This window comes from Amblyomma maculatum, chromosome 3 (assembly GCF_055883805.1).
Source record: "Amblyomma maculatum isolate TAMU_Amacu chromosome 3, ASM5588380v1, whole genome shotgun sequence".
Classification (NCBI taxonomy): domain Eukaryota; kingdom Metazoa; phylum Arthropoda; class Arachnida; order Ixodida; family Ixodidae; genus Amblyomma; species Amblyomma maculatum.
Window position 1 is genome coordinate 117,083,271 of NC_139346.1, and position 14,088 is coordinate 117,097,358.

General features: G+C 45.7%; 1 protein-coding gene across 3 annotated transcripts in view; it reads left to right on the forward strand.

Annotated features, from left to right (window-relative positions):
* The first annotated feature begins 2,794 nt into the window (after positions 1-2,794).
* The window catches only part of LOC146195782 (2,4-dienoyl-CoA reductase [(3E)-enoyl-CoA-producing], mitochondrial-like), a 36,234-nt gene continuing 24,940 nt past the window's right edge, over positions 2,795-14,088 (forward strand). Inside the window, exon 1 of one of the 3 annotated variants that reach the window (XM_084597919.1) lies at positions 2,795-2,840. Coding sequence is in view for 2 of the 3 variants with exons in the window: in XM_084597918.1 (XP_084454044.1) it covers positions 13,688-13,690 (3 nt within the window). In the remaining variant the exon portion in view is untranslated. Of the gene's footprint in view, positions 2,841-13,497; positions 13,691-14,088 lie in introns of those variants that run through there. The other 2 variants (XM_084597918.1, XM_084597917.1) reach the window with 2 other exon arrangements.

Below are 14,088 nucleotides of genomic sequence, written 5' to 3' on the forward strand. Positions count from 1 at the left end.
TGCAGCGATCTCAAGTCAATACAACATTGAAACACACTTAAAAGAAAGTGGAAAGCACATTCTAACGAGTGCATAATTTTTAGTTGCAGCATATAGAAAACTGGTTTTAGAAGTTTATTTTTGGAAATGAATTCAGGAAAACGGTTACTGTAAGCAACAGTGCATGGATGTAATGAACAAGTACTGCATATTGCTGCATGGTTATTCTAATGGTACATTTGCCATTAAGAATGAATGAACTGCCAGAAACTGCTAAAGTGAGTTGCACCAAGCACAAGAATGTGGAACATAGCTGAGCGCACCTCTGGAGAATATCGAAGCAAATTTTTTTCGATGTTCCAAAAGGCAGGTCGAGTGTTCGCACACACTGTGTTTCTGGTTCTAAAAATATTTATCTTCTATTTCGAACTCCTTATTTTTGTAAATTTGTAGTGTTTGATGTAATGCATTTATTTGGTATAGCTCTCTCTGGTCTTCAATCTTGCCACCTCAGTGGCAGTCGCTGTGAACCAAAAATCAGTCTTACCCCTCCAGAAACATGCATACTCTGAATAAGCCCTAGTTAAGAATTCTGCCATAAAAATTTTAAATTAAACCCGCAATTTTGTCATAACAGAAATCTGTGCAAGATACACACTTGATTTTAATGTAATGCAGCAAAATTAATGTGATAGCTTAAAGGCTCTGTTACTCGGAAAATCCGGCATCAGCGTTGTGAGTGAAAAATAATGGGCATCGCACTGACAGCAGCTGGCATATGGCCATGCACTGATTCTTCTATGGTTTGTGCGACTTATAATGAGACCACATGATATCGGAAAGTTCGGAGGAGCTGCCCAATGAGGTTGCTCATTTGAGGTGTGAAGGTGGAATAAGAATCAACCTTCAAGGGTTCCTGGATGCGGAATCAGGCAGGTTTTAAATGGCTGAAGCACTTTGTGTTTCAGGTAGTTGCCTTGGTTAAACGCTTAAAAGTGGAGCTTGTGGCCCATAACTTTTGTCCTTCGAGAGGACACCTGTAGGACATTTTAAAGATTGTCGTCCTCTCGTTGTGCAGAAGTGTACAAGTTGAGGACATCCTTTTGAGGAATTTTGACCATGAAGCCCTAAAAAGGTACCGAGAATAACTGCACCATTTCAAGACATCCGCAGGCCAGGTGTTGTCTGGAAGGTTGCATCATTCCTCTTTCGAAAATTGAGTACGCCTACACATGAGGAGCTGCAGACGGTACAATTGGGTACAAGCGTCCCACGGACCGGCGCCAGGCTCTTTCAGGGATGTGCGTTTGGAAGAGGCTCTGCTAATGCTGCTGTGCTCCCTCGAGGGCTTAAATTTTCGAACAACTAATGGCCTGCAAACAATAAAAATGGCAACTAATGGCCGGGCTGACAGTGAAAAGGGCACTTTCTGGCAACTTCCGCCTAAAATGAATTTTTTTAGTTCTGAGATTCGCTCCGGATGATCGGGAAAGTGTAATAATCATGGCATGGGGTGCTAGCGCCCCTTTCCCGCGAGGAATTTGCACCTCTTGGCCGTTTACAGCGTGTTAGTATCCTTGATAATATCGTCATGTGCAATGACACCCGCCTGTCTTTGCTACGTAACATCTGGTTCAACGGCTCAACCTTTGAACTGGCTACCATATCGCGAGGCGGTGCGAGGAAACGACCGGATGCATCTTTTCTGCAAAACATAGAGGTTATGTGCGTGATGCTTGTTTTTTTAAGACCTGAAGTGAACGTATTTCACCACGAAGGTTTTAGAATCACAGCTAGCGCCATGCACGCAAAAGCCAGCTTGAAAACCCGCGGCGATACAAGTAAGTTCGGCCCGTGGTTCGACCATGGATTGGCGCGCGCGGCGACCTCTGCTCAACTTTACCCACCTCCCTACCGCAGCTGCCGCGGCTGCAAAGCTCACCCAAATAATATATCTACTACATTCAGAACCAAGGATATAGAGCCATGGTTAGAGCAAAGGGGAAGCTTGAAACAGCAACACACACACACACACGCGCGCACATACGCACACACGCACATACACATATCATCAGCCTGACTATTATACCCACTGCAGGGCGAAGGCCTCTCTCATATTTCTCCAATTAACCCGGTTCTGTGCTAGCTGCATCCATTTGACCCTTGCGATCTTCTAAACTTCATCTGCCCGCCTAACTTTCTGCCGACCCTCCTCTTGGTTAGCCTCCACGTTTCAGCCCCATAGGTGAGTACAGGTAAGATGCAACAGTTGTATACTTTCCTCTTGAGCGATACCGGTAAGCTAGTCACAATCTGCGAGTGCTTGCCAAATACGCTCCACCCCAGTCTTATTCTTCTTGCTATTTCTTTTTCATAGTCTGGATCTGCGGTTACTACCTGTCCTAGGTAGACATATTCGCCTACTACTTCCAGTGCTTCGCTACCTAACGTAAACTGTTCCTTCCCGAGGCTGTTGAACAATACCTTAGTCTTCTGCATATTGATTTTCAAGAGTACCTTTCTACTTTTCCTGTCTAGGTCATCAATCATTATTTGCAGTTCACCCCCTGAGTTACTTAGCAACGCAATGATATCAGCAAATTGCAGATTACTGAGGTATTCTCCTTCTACCCTTATCCCTAACTGGTCCCATTTAAAGTCTCTGAATACTTCCTCTAAGCAAGCTGTGAATACTATTGGGGAGATCGTGTCTCCTTGCCTAACACCTTTCTTTATAGGAATTTTGTTACTTTCTTTATGCAGAACTATGGTTGTTGTGCAGCAACTATATTATATCTTCCAGCACTTTCATGTACGGCTCGTCTAACCCCTGATTTCGCAATGCCTGCATCACCGCCGAGGTAATCAATGAATCAATTTTCGTAATCAATGAATGCTATGTATATGGGCTGGTTATATTCCGAGCATTTTTCTATCACCTGGTTGATGGTATGGATATGATCGATAGTAGGGTACCGTTTCCGAAAACCTGCTTGATCCTTTGCTTGATTGCAGTCTAAGGGTCCTGATATTCTATTGGCGATTACCCTAGTAAATATATTTATACGTATTAGACAGTAAGCTGATTGGTCTGTAATTTGTAAGGTCCTTAGAGTCCCCTTTCTTATGAATGAGGATAATGTTTGCATTCTTCCACGGTTCCGGTACCGTACGTCGATGACACCAGGTATTGCGTATACAGGGTGGCCAGTTTTTCTAGCATGATATCTCCCCCCCCCCCCCCCTCCCGTCCTGTAACAAATATGTAGTTATCTGATCCTCTCCAGCTGATTTCCCCCTTTTCATAGTTTCTAATGCTTTATTGACCTCGTCCTTCGTCACATGGTGGAACGTACGTTCCACCAGTGACGAAGGACTACGTCTGACTGTTTTTCCCTACCGCCAATCTCATTACGGTCTTGACTACTTTGGTTGCTGTAAAGATCTGTAAAGAACTCCTCGGCTACTTTCACTATCTTGTCCATATTCGTGATGACGTCGCCCGCCTTGTCCCTTAGCGCATACATCCGGTTTTTGCCTATGCCCAATTTCTTCTCTTTGAGGCTCCCCCCGTTCTTTATAGCATGCTCAATTTTCTCCATGTTATACTTCCTTATATCGGCCACCTTGCGCTTATTGATTAGCTTTGATATCGCCAATTCTATCTGGTCAGTTGGATTGGAAGCTTTCATGCTCTGGCGTTTCTTTATCAAATCTTTTGTCTCGATCCTTAGACAGCTTACTGGTATCCCAACTATCCTACCGCCTACTTCTACTCAGCGCACTCAGTAATATCTCTGGTTGGTTTGGTTTGGTTTGTGGGGTTTAACATCCCAAAGCGACTCAGGCTATATGAGAGACGCCGTATTGGAGGACTCCGAAAATTTCGACCACTTGGGGTTCTGTAACATGCACTGACATCGCACAGCACACGGGCGCCTTGCTTTTCGCCTCCATCGAAAAGCGGCCGCCGAGGCCGGGATTCGATCCCGTATCCTTGGGAACAGTAGTCGAGCGCCGTAACCACTGCGCCACCCGGCGGAGTAGTAATGATATCTCTGAAATTATTGTTCATTGCTTCTAGGGTAATGTCGCCATCCTCGGTTAAAGCTGAATATATCTATTCTGTAGCGAGACGCGAGACCCTGAACTCTTCTGCCCTCCCTCTCACCGCTAATTTATTGATGGTTTCTTTCTTACTAATCTGTTGCGTTCCTTCTTCAGATTTAGGCTAAATCAGGACCTCGCCATCCTGTGGTCACTGCATCGCACTTTTCCGATTACCTCTACATCTTGCATAATGGCATGGGTTGAACACAGTATGAAGTCAATTTCATTTTTAGTCTCCCCGTTTTAGGACTTTTCCATGTTAATTTCCGGTTCTCCCGTTTGCCGAAGAAGGTATTCATGATTCGGTTTGGTTTTGGTTTTGTGGGGTTTAACGTCCCAAAGCGACTCAGGCTATGAGAGACGCCGTAGTGGAGGACTCCGGAAATTTCGACCACCTGGGGTTCTTTAACGTGCACTGACATCGCACAGCACACGGACGCCTTGCTTTTCGCCTCCACCGAAAAGCGGCCGCCGAGGCCGGGATTCGATCCCGCGTCTTTGGGAACAGTAGTCGAGCGCCGTAACCACTGCGCCACCCCGGCGGGGTGTATTCATGATTATTGTATACGCTCTGCAAACTCAACTAGTAACTCCCCCCTGCTATTCCTAGAGCCAATGCCATATAGTCACCTACTGCCTGGTCTCCTGCCTGCTTTTTCCCTACCTTGACATTGAAGTCGCCCATTAGTACAGTATACTGCGTCTTTACTTTTGGCATTGCCGATTCTACATCTTCGTAGAAGCTTTCAACTGCCTGGTCATCATAACTACATGTATAGGTGCATAGGCCTGTACAACCTTGAGTTTATACGCTTATTAGGCCTAATTACGATGCCTGCCACCCTCTCATTAATACTATAGAGTTCATTTATATTACCCGCTATATACTTATTGACAAAGAAACCTCCGGTAAACCTCGATAAATACAGTACATGCATGCCCATCCTTCAGCACAGTATGTATGCCTCGTTCGGCCTCCTAACCTCACTAAGCCCTATGACATCCCATTTCATACCCTCTAGTTCGTGTTCTAGCGTTAAACGTTGCCAAGGTCAGTTTACATTAATGGCGGCCTGTCCAGCGAAGCCAGGAGTTCTTAGCACCCCCTGCTGCGTCACAGGTCTGACCGCCGCCGTGGTCTGTTGTTCCGCAACCGCTGGTGACTGAGGGCCGGCGTTTTATGGAAAAAATCATGAGAGGTTGCGGCCAATTACTGCACCACGGTGGCTGACTCCTGTTCTTTTGCGTGATGCCCCAAACCTATTTATGTAATTCCATCGACACGCTGATTTTTTTTTTATTTTTTATCCGGTGGTGAATTGCGCGGCACCGGGATTTGAGCCCCGGTCCTCTTGCATGCGACGCGAGTGAGTGAGTGAGTGAAAAACTTTATTAAGTATATTTAAGGGAGGGGGATGTGTAGGTGGGGTCCCTATAGTCCGGGACTCCAGAGGCTGCCGCTGCTACCCGCGCACGTGTCACGATGGCCCGTTGGGCCTCTAGTCCAGAGCTGGATAGGGCAGCCTCCCACCCCTCAATTGTTGGAACTGCATTCGGATCATCTGCAGGATTGCGTGGGCAGGTCCACACCATGTGGTGCAGGCCTGCCTTTTCCCCGCAATATTTGCATTTGGGGTCGCAGAACCCGGGGTGTATTGTGTTTAAACGGGCTGGTGTGTTATAGGTACCTGTCTGTAGGCGTCGCCATCTAACTTCCTCCGCCTTGGAGAGCCCCTTGGCTGGGGGTGGATATTTTCTGCGAGAGAGTCTGCAGTGCTGTAACCTCTCCGCATACGTCGCCAGAGGGCTGGGATAGGGCGGTGTGGAGGATGGAGGGGTCGAGTCCCGGGGGAGGAGAGCTCGGGCAGCGGCATGGGCGCACTCGTTCCCTTCCACGCCTTGATGTCCCGGTGTCCAGACGAGGCATTTGTCTTGTTCGGGGTGTCCATAATTTTTCAATATTCTGGCAGCCTGGGGACATATTCGCCCTTTGATGTAGTTGCGGTAGGCAGCCATAGAGTCTGTTATCATATAGGCGCAGGTGGTATGCGTGGCGGCTAAAGCAATGGCCACCTCCTCCGCCATTTCTATATTGTCATCGCAGATGGTGAGGGCATCAACCAGTTGTTGTTGGTGAATCACAACCGCTACCGTGTACCCCGCTTCTGACTTTGCTGCGTCTACGTAGTAGGATTCAGTGACCGTCCCGTACATTTCCTGGATGTATTTGGCCCGCGCCTTCCAGCGCCCTTGGTGGAACAGAGGATGCATATTGCGGGGTAGGGGATTGGCTATGAACGAGTCTGACCACCCGGGCGGTATAGCCTGTTTTTGTACGAGACCTTGCGGGCTAGTCAGGTTAAGGTCCATAAGAACGGTCTGGCCCGTGCAGGTTGCTGCTAGTCGATTTATCTGGGTGGCGCGTTGGGCGGCAAGGAGTTCTTCGGCTGTATTGTGCACCCCTAATTGTAAAAGACGTTCTGTGGAAGTGCTTTGGGCAGGCCCAGCGCATTTTTAACTGCGTTTCGTATAATGACGTCGATTTGCTTATAGTCTCCCGTTTTGAGGTGCAGATACGGTGTCGAATACACAATTCTATTAATGATGAATGCTTGAACCAGGCGCAGGGTGTCTTGTTCGAGCATACCCCTGTCGTTGGTAGTGACCCTGGCTATCATACGCGCAACCTGCAGACTGGTGTTTTTGAGCCGAGTGAGGGCGTACACATTTCTGCCCTTGTCGTTGATGTAAAGCCCTAGAACCCTGATGGTGTCCTTCTGTGGTATTGGGTTTCCATTAAGGTTGACTTCAACAGTGGGTCTGCGTTGGCGGGAGCTGTGTAGTACCAGCAACTCCGACTTTTCGGGGGAGCAAGTAAGGCCGCAGTTAGCGGCGTAGGCTTGCACGATGGTTACGGCCTCTTGAAGGCGGTATATATATATATATATATATATATATATATATATATATATATATATATATATATATATATATATATATATAAAGGTTAATAGCGCAACAAAAAGACACTCATAAATAGGCGCACTAGACGCACAGGCATCAGTTTAATTGACACACACACACACACACACACACACACACACACACACACACACACACACACACACACACACACACACGCGCGCGCGCGCACACACACAAACATAAGACGAAACAAGAACTCGACAATGGCAATGCCTCTTTTTTTTTTTTTTGATGTTTCGGTTTCGCCGAGTAGTACTGGAAGTACGAGTAGTACCATCTAGTACACATGTCATGGTAAAAATAGCATATGCGGCATATGCTGCGTAGAATCGTACAATGCTATAGTGGCCTATGACGGCGAAGGAGGGCTGGAGAATAAAAGCAGAAATAAGTGGCGCCCAATACCGCCGCTCAAAAAGTATCTGTCAAATAAGTAGCAAGATTATGGTGTCTTCTTCTGGTGTCCCCTTCTAGCCACCATAGCAGTATTATCATTATGGCTGTGGCTAAAGGTACGTCCGACGGACCCGATCAGTGGTCTTAAAGGTACGTCCGACGGACCCGGTGCGTTTTTCTTCGGGATCCGTCGGACGGGTCGGACGGATACGGGAAATATTTTTCAGAGGTACGGCGGACGGACCCGATCGGTAGGGTTCTTCCGACGGACCCAACGCATTTTTCTCCGATATGGGCCTTGGGATCCGTCGGGAAAGCCGGACGGATCCGAGATCCCCAGATGTGGTTGTAGCAACAACATGGTAGCCATATGTAGCCAAATCGAAGTTGGTGTGAGGTGTACGCATGGTGTACATACGTACGAGGTGCAAGAAGTATGTATACATACTGCATGCGTGAAATGTGAAATTACAAAGAATAGTACAGTGGCAATAATAGTACCTAGAATGGGTGATATACTACGTGATGGCATGATGATAGGTTTACGTGAGTTGGACCGCGGCAGGGTGGCAAGCAGTAATCGCGGTGTTGACGGCCAGCCCGCGGCCCGCACGCCCGCTCATTTGGTCCTCGTTATCATGTGGATTAACGTCTACGACGGTCGTTATGTAGTTTTGATTCTTCAAAGTTTCCTCACTTCCATATGTGATGAGATGCGTCACGTAACGCATTGCTTTCTGCTCGCATTGAGGTTTGGTGCTGCAAGTTCTACGTAGTACAAGCGGCGCTGAAAAAGCTGGGCACCGCCGGCGTGTCTCTAGCCCAAGCATCGCGTCATTCGTGTTTGTTGTACAACTGGAGGTGTGGTTTGTGCTTACCGTGAGATGCTGTGATTACGGATTACGTCCTACTAGAGTGCTGTGTGAGACTACGAAGAGTGCTGTGATGAGTGCGCCGATGCCCGGACGGACATCAGTGTGTCCGTTCATGATCGGCGATGTTGCACGTGCATGTCAGTGTTTATTAGGTGCAGTAGTAATTTATTTACACGCGCTGTGCAACAATCAGACGAAAATAAGTCATCGACAATTTGTTAGCCTGTACTACAGAGCTCAAAACTCGGAAAATGGGAATGCACATGATGCAGTTTTCGCATGTTGGAGTGGACCGAAAAATAAGTGCCCAGCCCACACCGCCGGGATGCGCATTCCTACAGGTGAAATGGTTCAGGTTTCTGTAAAATAGCTGCCTGGCACAGCACTTTTCGAAATTTTCAGGCTTTGTACTATTGTTGAAGGCCACTTTATCATTAATAAAGGAACGAATATGCTTTATGTGTTAATGACTAGTGTTTTTTCAACATATTATGTTCATTTTTTTTCGCTTTTCCTTAATTTCCTTTGTTTTTCATGCTAGAAAAACACAAATAGTACACTTTTAAACTTGTCAGTCCAAAGCTGAACATGAATATCTGCCATGCATGTGACAGCTTTAATGCTAGAAAGGTTGACATGTATAGCATGTACGTACACGCTGCGACATCTTAGTGGCACGTTCGGCTACTTGCCCCAAGGTCGTGATGTTTAATACCAGTGATGGCAGTCGCACTTTGGTGCAGGTGAAATGCAAATGCTTCTGTTTTCTGCAAGATGTCAATGCAAAGTACAAAGCCTGGGCAGTCAAATTAGTCTGGAGCTCTCCACTACGGTATTCTTCATAGCTACATATGTCACTTTAGGATGTGAAACCCTACATGCCACAGGTAGGCTGCATTGTTTTTTTAGATTTTGTAACCTCTCATCAATGTTTTGCAACATTTGGCTAATTTTAGTTCCCAAACAGTTGCTAAAGATGAAACTGAAGCAGTTCTTGGCATGGTTTGCTGCTTAGATTAATTTTCTAATTGCAGTTCTTTGAAACTTGCATCAATGCTGGACTGTTCAAATAGCAAGCAGTTGAATTACAGAAATGATGTGGGTCATGCATTTCAGTTCTGACAAGTGGAAAGTAATGGTCCCCTCCTTGCATGCATAGGTGCCTTTAGACAAATACATACTCGGGTGTGTGATTGTGACGCATATCAAGGGTCAACAGAAAGCCATGTGGAGCCAGTGTGATATTCTTCATGAAGGCTAAAGTAAAATTGTACAACAGCTGCTGTACCATGCAGAAAAAAATTGATCATTTAGTGTATGATTAACTGACCATGAATAGCACCTTACTCAGAGTATGATGTGATATATATCTGGTTTAGCATCCCAAAATAACTACGGCTATGAGGAACACAATAGTTGAGGGCTCCGGTATAATTTCGACCACCTGGGGTTCTTTTACATGCACTGACACCACACGGTGCATGACAGACTATTGTTTCGCCTCTATTGAAATGCCTCTGCTGTGGCTGGAACCAAATCTGCATCTTTGGGTTCAGCAGCCAAGCACTCTAACTACTGAGCCAGCACAACGGGGCCAAGTATCAAAATGCATGCCATTACATTTCCTTCTAGCCTGTGGTTTTCTTCACAGAACTAATGTATACAAGAAAAAGTAAATAGCAATAAAACATTAGTTTTATTGCACATTATATTCACATTTCAGCAAACATTCTCTAGGAAAAAATTTCTCATAATGTTTGCATGGAAACCATGAACATCTTACAAAAACAAAACAATGCACTTACTCCACTCCAATTATTAATGGGCAAGGTTGCATCTATGCTACTACACTGCACTTATCACAAAACCACAAGCCCCATCTGCTTTGGCCAATCACTTGATGAAACTAACGGAGACAGATGTCGCACACCACAGACTGGTCGTCTCGCAACATATCTCTGCATATGTTACATTTCAATTTCATGCCTTTCCACTTAGCTTCAACTGTTGCCAGCATTACTAGTTACCCATCTTTTCTGAAATTCCTTTTTTACGCTGTTGGGATCAGCATCCTTGTTAACGATGGTCTCTGGAATTTTCGATGCTATCATTTTCACATCTTCCTCATCTGGAAGAACGAAGGAAATGACAAGCGTTGAGCAGAAAAAAAATTAGGGAGGCTCCTAATCTCCACCTTTAAGGGTATGGTGTGCCAGCATTAATGGTTCTTGTCTGCAGATCCCACTGTGGATTCCCGTTAATTTACATGCCCTTTGCTACAAACATAATTACTAATTCCTTAATTCATGTCTCTGTTATCTCAGATATACTCATTAGCATACGGTCGTAGGCTGCCCTGTTAGGTGATAGACAACCTGGCATAGACCTCTGTAAGCCTCAACCTTTCTTAATTGGAGCTGAAACGTCGCAGAACATATTTCAAATATAACTTTGCAAGCTCGACTTAACAGCTCCTGCCATGTCGTGTGGCCTCGTGACATTTGGCTCGTGGCACTTTTGGCTTGTGCACAGGGGTCATCTGTTAAATACTGGTTAACATGCATGACAAATACATTTTCACACAAACTGGTGGCAAATGGTCAAGTGGTGCACTGCAGATTCTGAAATGTATACCTAATATGCATGCAAGGATCGCACCATCACATAACATGATCAAGAGTTCTATCAGTACCTGTAGTTACATAGCATTTCAATGCCCATTAAAGGACCACCTCAGACAATGGTTGTTGTTACCACAAGACCTATTCTAACAGCGTACTGACACCATTCCACTGAGCGATGGACATGTATATGCACACCCTAGATAGCTCATGATTGTGGATCTCATTTATTTCTACGACTTCCAAGGAGTTCCTGTCGTCAGAAACCCTACACTTTATGAAATCGGGACAGTTGTCTTGAAAGGTGATGAAAAGAAATAACTAGGTTACCTTGACGCAATGCTAAATTACAGAGGGTGAATATGCTGCATGAAGATACCAAGAAGCTTGTACAAAGAAAAGTGAGAGTGAAATGGCAGGATTTTTGAAACAATGAAATAAACTACAAACTATACTTGTCAAACCTGTCATTAAGGAATGGAAATCATGCAGTAATCAAAAACACAACATGGAGGCCATTTTAGGTCATCTTCACAAAACACATATCCACACTCACACACACAGCTTCATACTTATGAAAGAGGACAAACCAATATGCAAGGAGTGTGGAGATGAACTAACAATAAACCATATCTTACACGTGCGCCAGAGTCGAGAAAATAAGAGGAAACATTTTGTACAATTTTGCAACAGATCCTTTTCCATACCAGCATGATTCTAGGAGAGACGTGAAAATTTCCTGCATTTTTGGTTTCCTAAAATGTTCCTAAACAAGCTACATCCTAAAGAACATTTTAGTCATTACACACAAAATAAATACATTACACCTTGTTCTTGGTGCATGGCAGCATTAGTTGCTTATGCACCATAAAAATCAATACAATGCTGTAAGGTATACCTTGGTTAGCTATGTTATATGAGACAAGCTTTCGGTCTGGTGTGGTCCTTATTCACGTGACAGCGCTGTCATGAGGGTCTATGTCCCAGCGATCGGAAAGTGACCTATTCCAATAATTCTACAAACTGAAGGCGATTCTACAGATTTCTAAAGACTGGAGTGCTCAACTGTTTTATCAACGTCCGCCTGCTTTGACAGCCTGGAGTGAAACTGTTGAAGGGAATACATTTTTTAACATTTAACGCGTTTCTGAAGGCGTTGCTTTCAATTACGGGGCCCACAAAAAGCAGCTGAATGTCAAACGCCGCCTAGGTAGGCTTTCTAGCTAGACAGCGGTGTAACGTGGAAAATCGCTCCGCCGGTCCATCGCTGGCGCCGCTGACTTGACAGGCGAACTGTTCAAACTTATAGCTACAGACCACACCTGAAACACTGAATTGCGCATGATCAAGGCAGAATTTCTCTAACACTGAGCACTGGTAACTATCGATTTCGCGCCCAATATTGTGAAAATCTGTCCTCTCTTCGATCATTGATACGTCCACGGTTGAACATTTATGCGCCTCGGGGTAGGCCAGCCGTTGGAACATGGATGCGTGGTTGTAGCAACGATCACTTGCATGGCACACTCTGCAAAATTGCAAGAGTCAGCTTCTGCAACGAAATGTGCAGCGCACATTTTCTACCGCGTACCTAAGTCCGGCGATGCATGCATATCGATCCCGATCGTTTCAAAGCTGCGCGGCCGTTCAGTCGGGTCACGCTAACCTCGAGCATGCGGAGGTTTAAACTACATGTACGCAAAATTCAACGACAAGAAAAAGATGCAGGCTAAGCACAAAGAACATTGCTCTTCACATGGAAATCGGATCATTCGCGCTTCCGTCTTTCCGGTTGTGCACTCTTGCGGTGCGGTGCAGTAGGTCTTCGCCTCGACGAGTCGATGTGCAGCTCGCCGCAGTAGCAGCGCAGGCCTCTAGTAGATTCGGCATGTCTTCTGCCACGACTCTGAGGTAGAATTTAAACGAAGAATTTAGCTAGAAACATCCTGTTTCCTCGGTCTGCATGTGAGGAACAAGCATAATGCCATTTCACATACATACTTTGGACTGCTGAATGTTCTGCACGGCGAGGTGTGTGTGTGTTGTGCCAGCGCTAGATCTTCGGAGGTCGATGAATGCTAGGAATAGCTCGCTCGCATTACGGGCAGATCGAGGTGATAGTTTAGTGCGAAGCGAAAGCTGCTCGTGAATGTGCGTATCTCGATGCCAGCTGGTGGAGCTGGTGCAGTACGTAGCATCGCCTGCAGCTATGTGCGTGACAGCGATGCTTGCCGTACACAACCCTAAGTGAAGACCGTATTCTATGTTAGAACGGATGCACTCTTCGTAGCACCTCATCGAGAGTCCGGCTAGCTGATATCATAGAGGATAAGATCATTCACGCGTAGCAAGCGGAATGTGGCCGCGTTCGACGTGCATATAGCCATGAGCCTGTATATCGACGTCCGCCGTATCTTTACAAGAATCGAATGGATACGTCGGACGTACCTTTAGACACTTCGTATCATTATTGAAGCGTTTACAGTCAGACATTTCATAGCATCTCAAGTTTCGGTTTCGAAACTGTGGTGTTGCTGCATGCTCTTTCCACATAATTTCCACGCATTCCACTTTCGCTTATGATCATCGGTGGTTGTGCGGTTGCCTTTGTGTCGCTGGCAAAGCTTCAAACGTTCTAACAGTATTTGTGGTTTCAACGTCACGCAGCCGGTGCCGCTGCTGTCATCTTAGTCGTGAAAGCAGCACGACTCCGTGGCAAAAATGGTGAGCCAACCTGTTATCTCGTTTTGGCGCGGAGGGGTGAACGCACTCGGTCCGGATGTTTCGGTGCACGGGCTATTCAGTGGTTCTGCGTGTGGACGAGACCATCTCTCGCTTTCAAATGTAGCCCAACGATTGGTGCGAAATGAAAGCTTATTACTACGTTGTAGAGTGCCTGACAGCTGAACAAGACTTCTTACGAAAGGTTATTTTCGTGTTTTTGTTCTTCATTTCCGGAAGGCAACTTTGCTTGATAGTTGCAGTAATTGAAATGTACACAAAAAAGTTGATTGCTGGTTGGAGAATTCGTTGTGCCCACCTTTGCTGTGTTGATGAAGTGCAGAATCGCCCCCTTTACATCAGTTTGCATGACCTTTAGATATTATATTTGCCTTTAAATT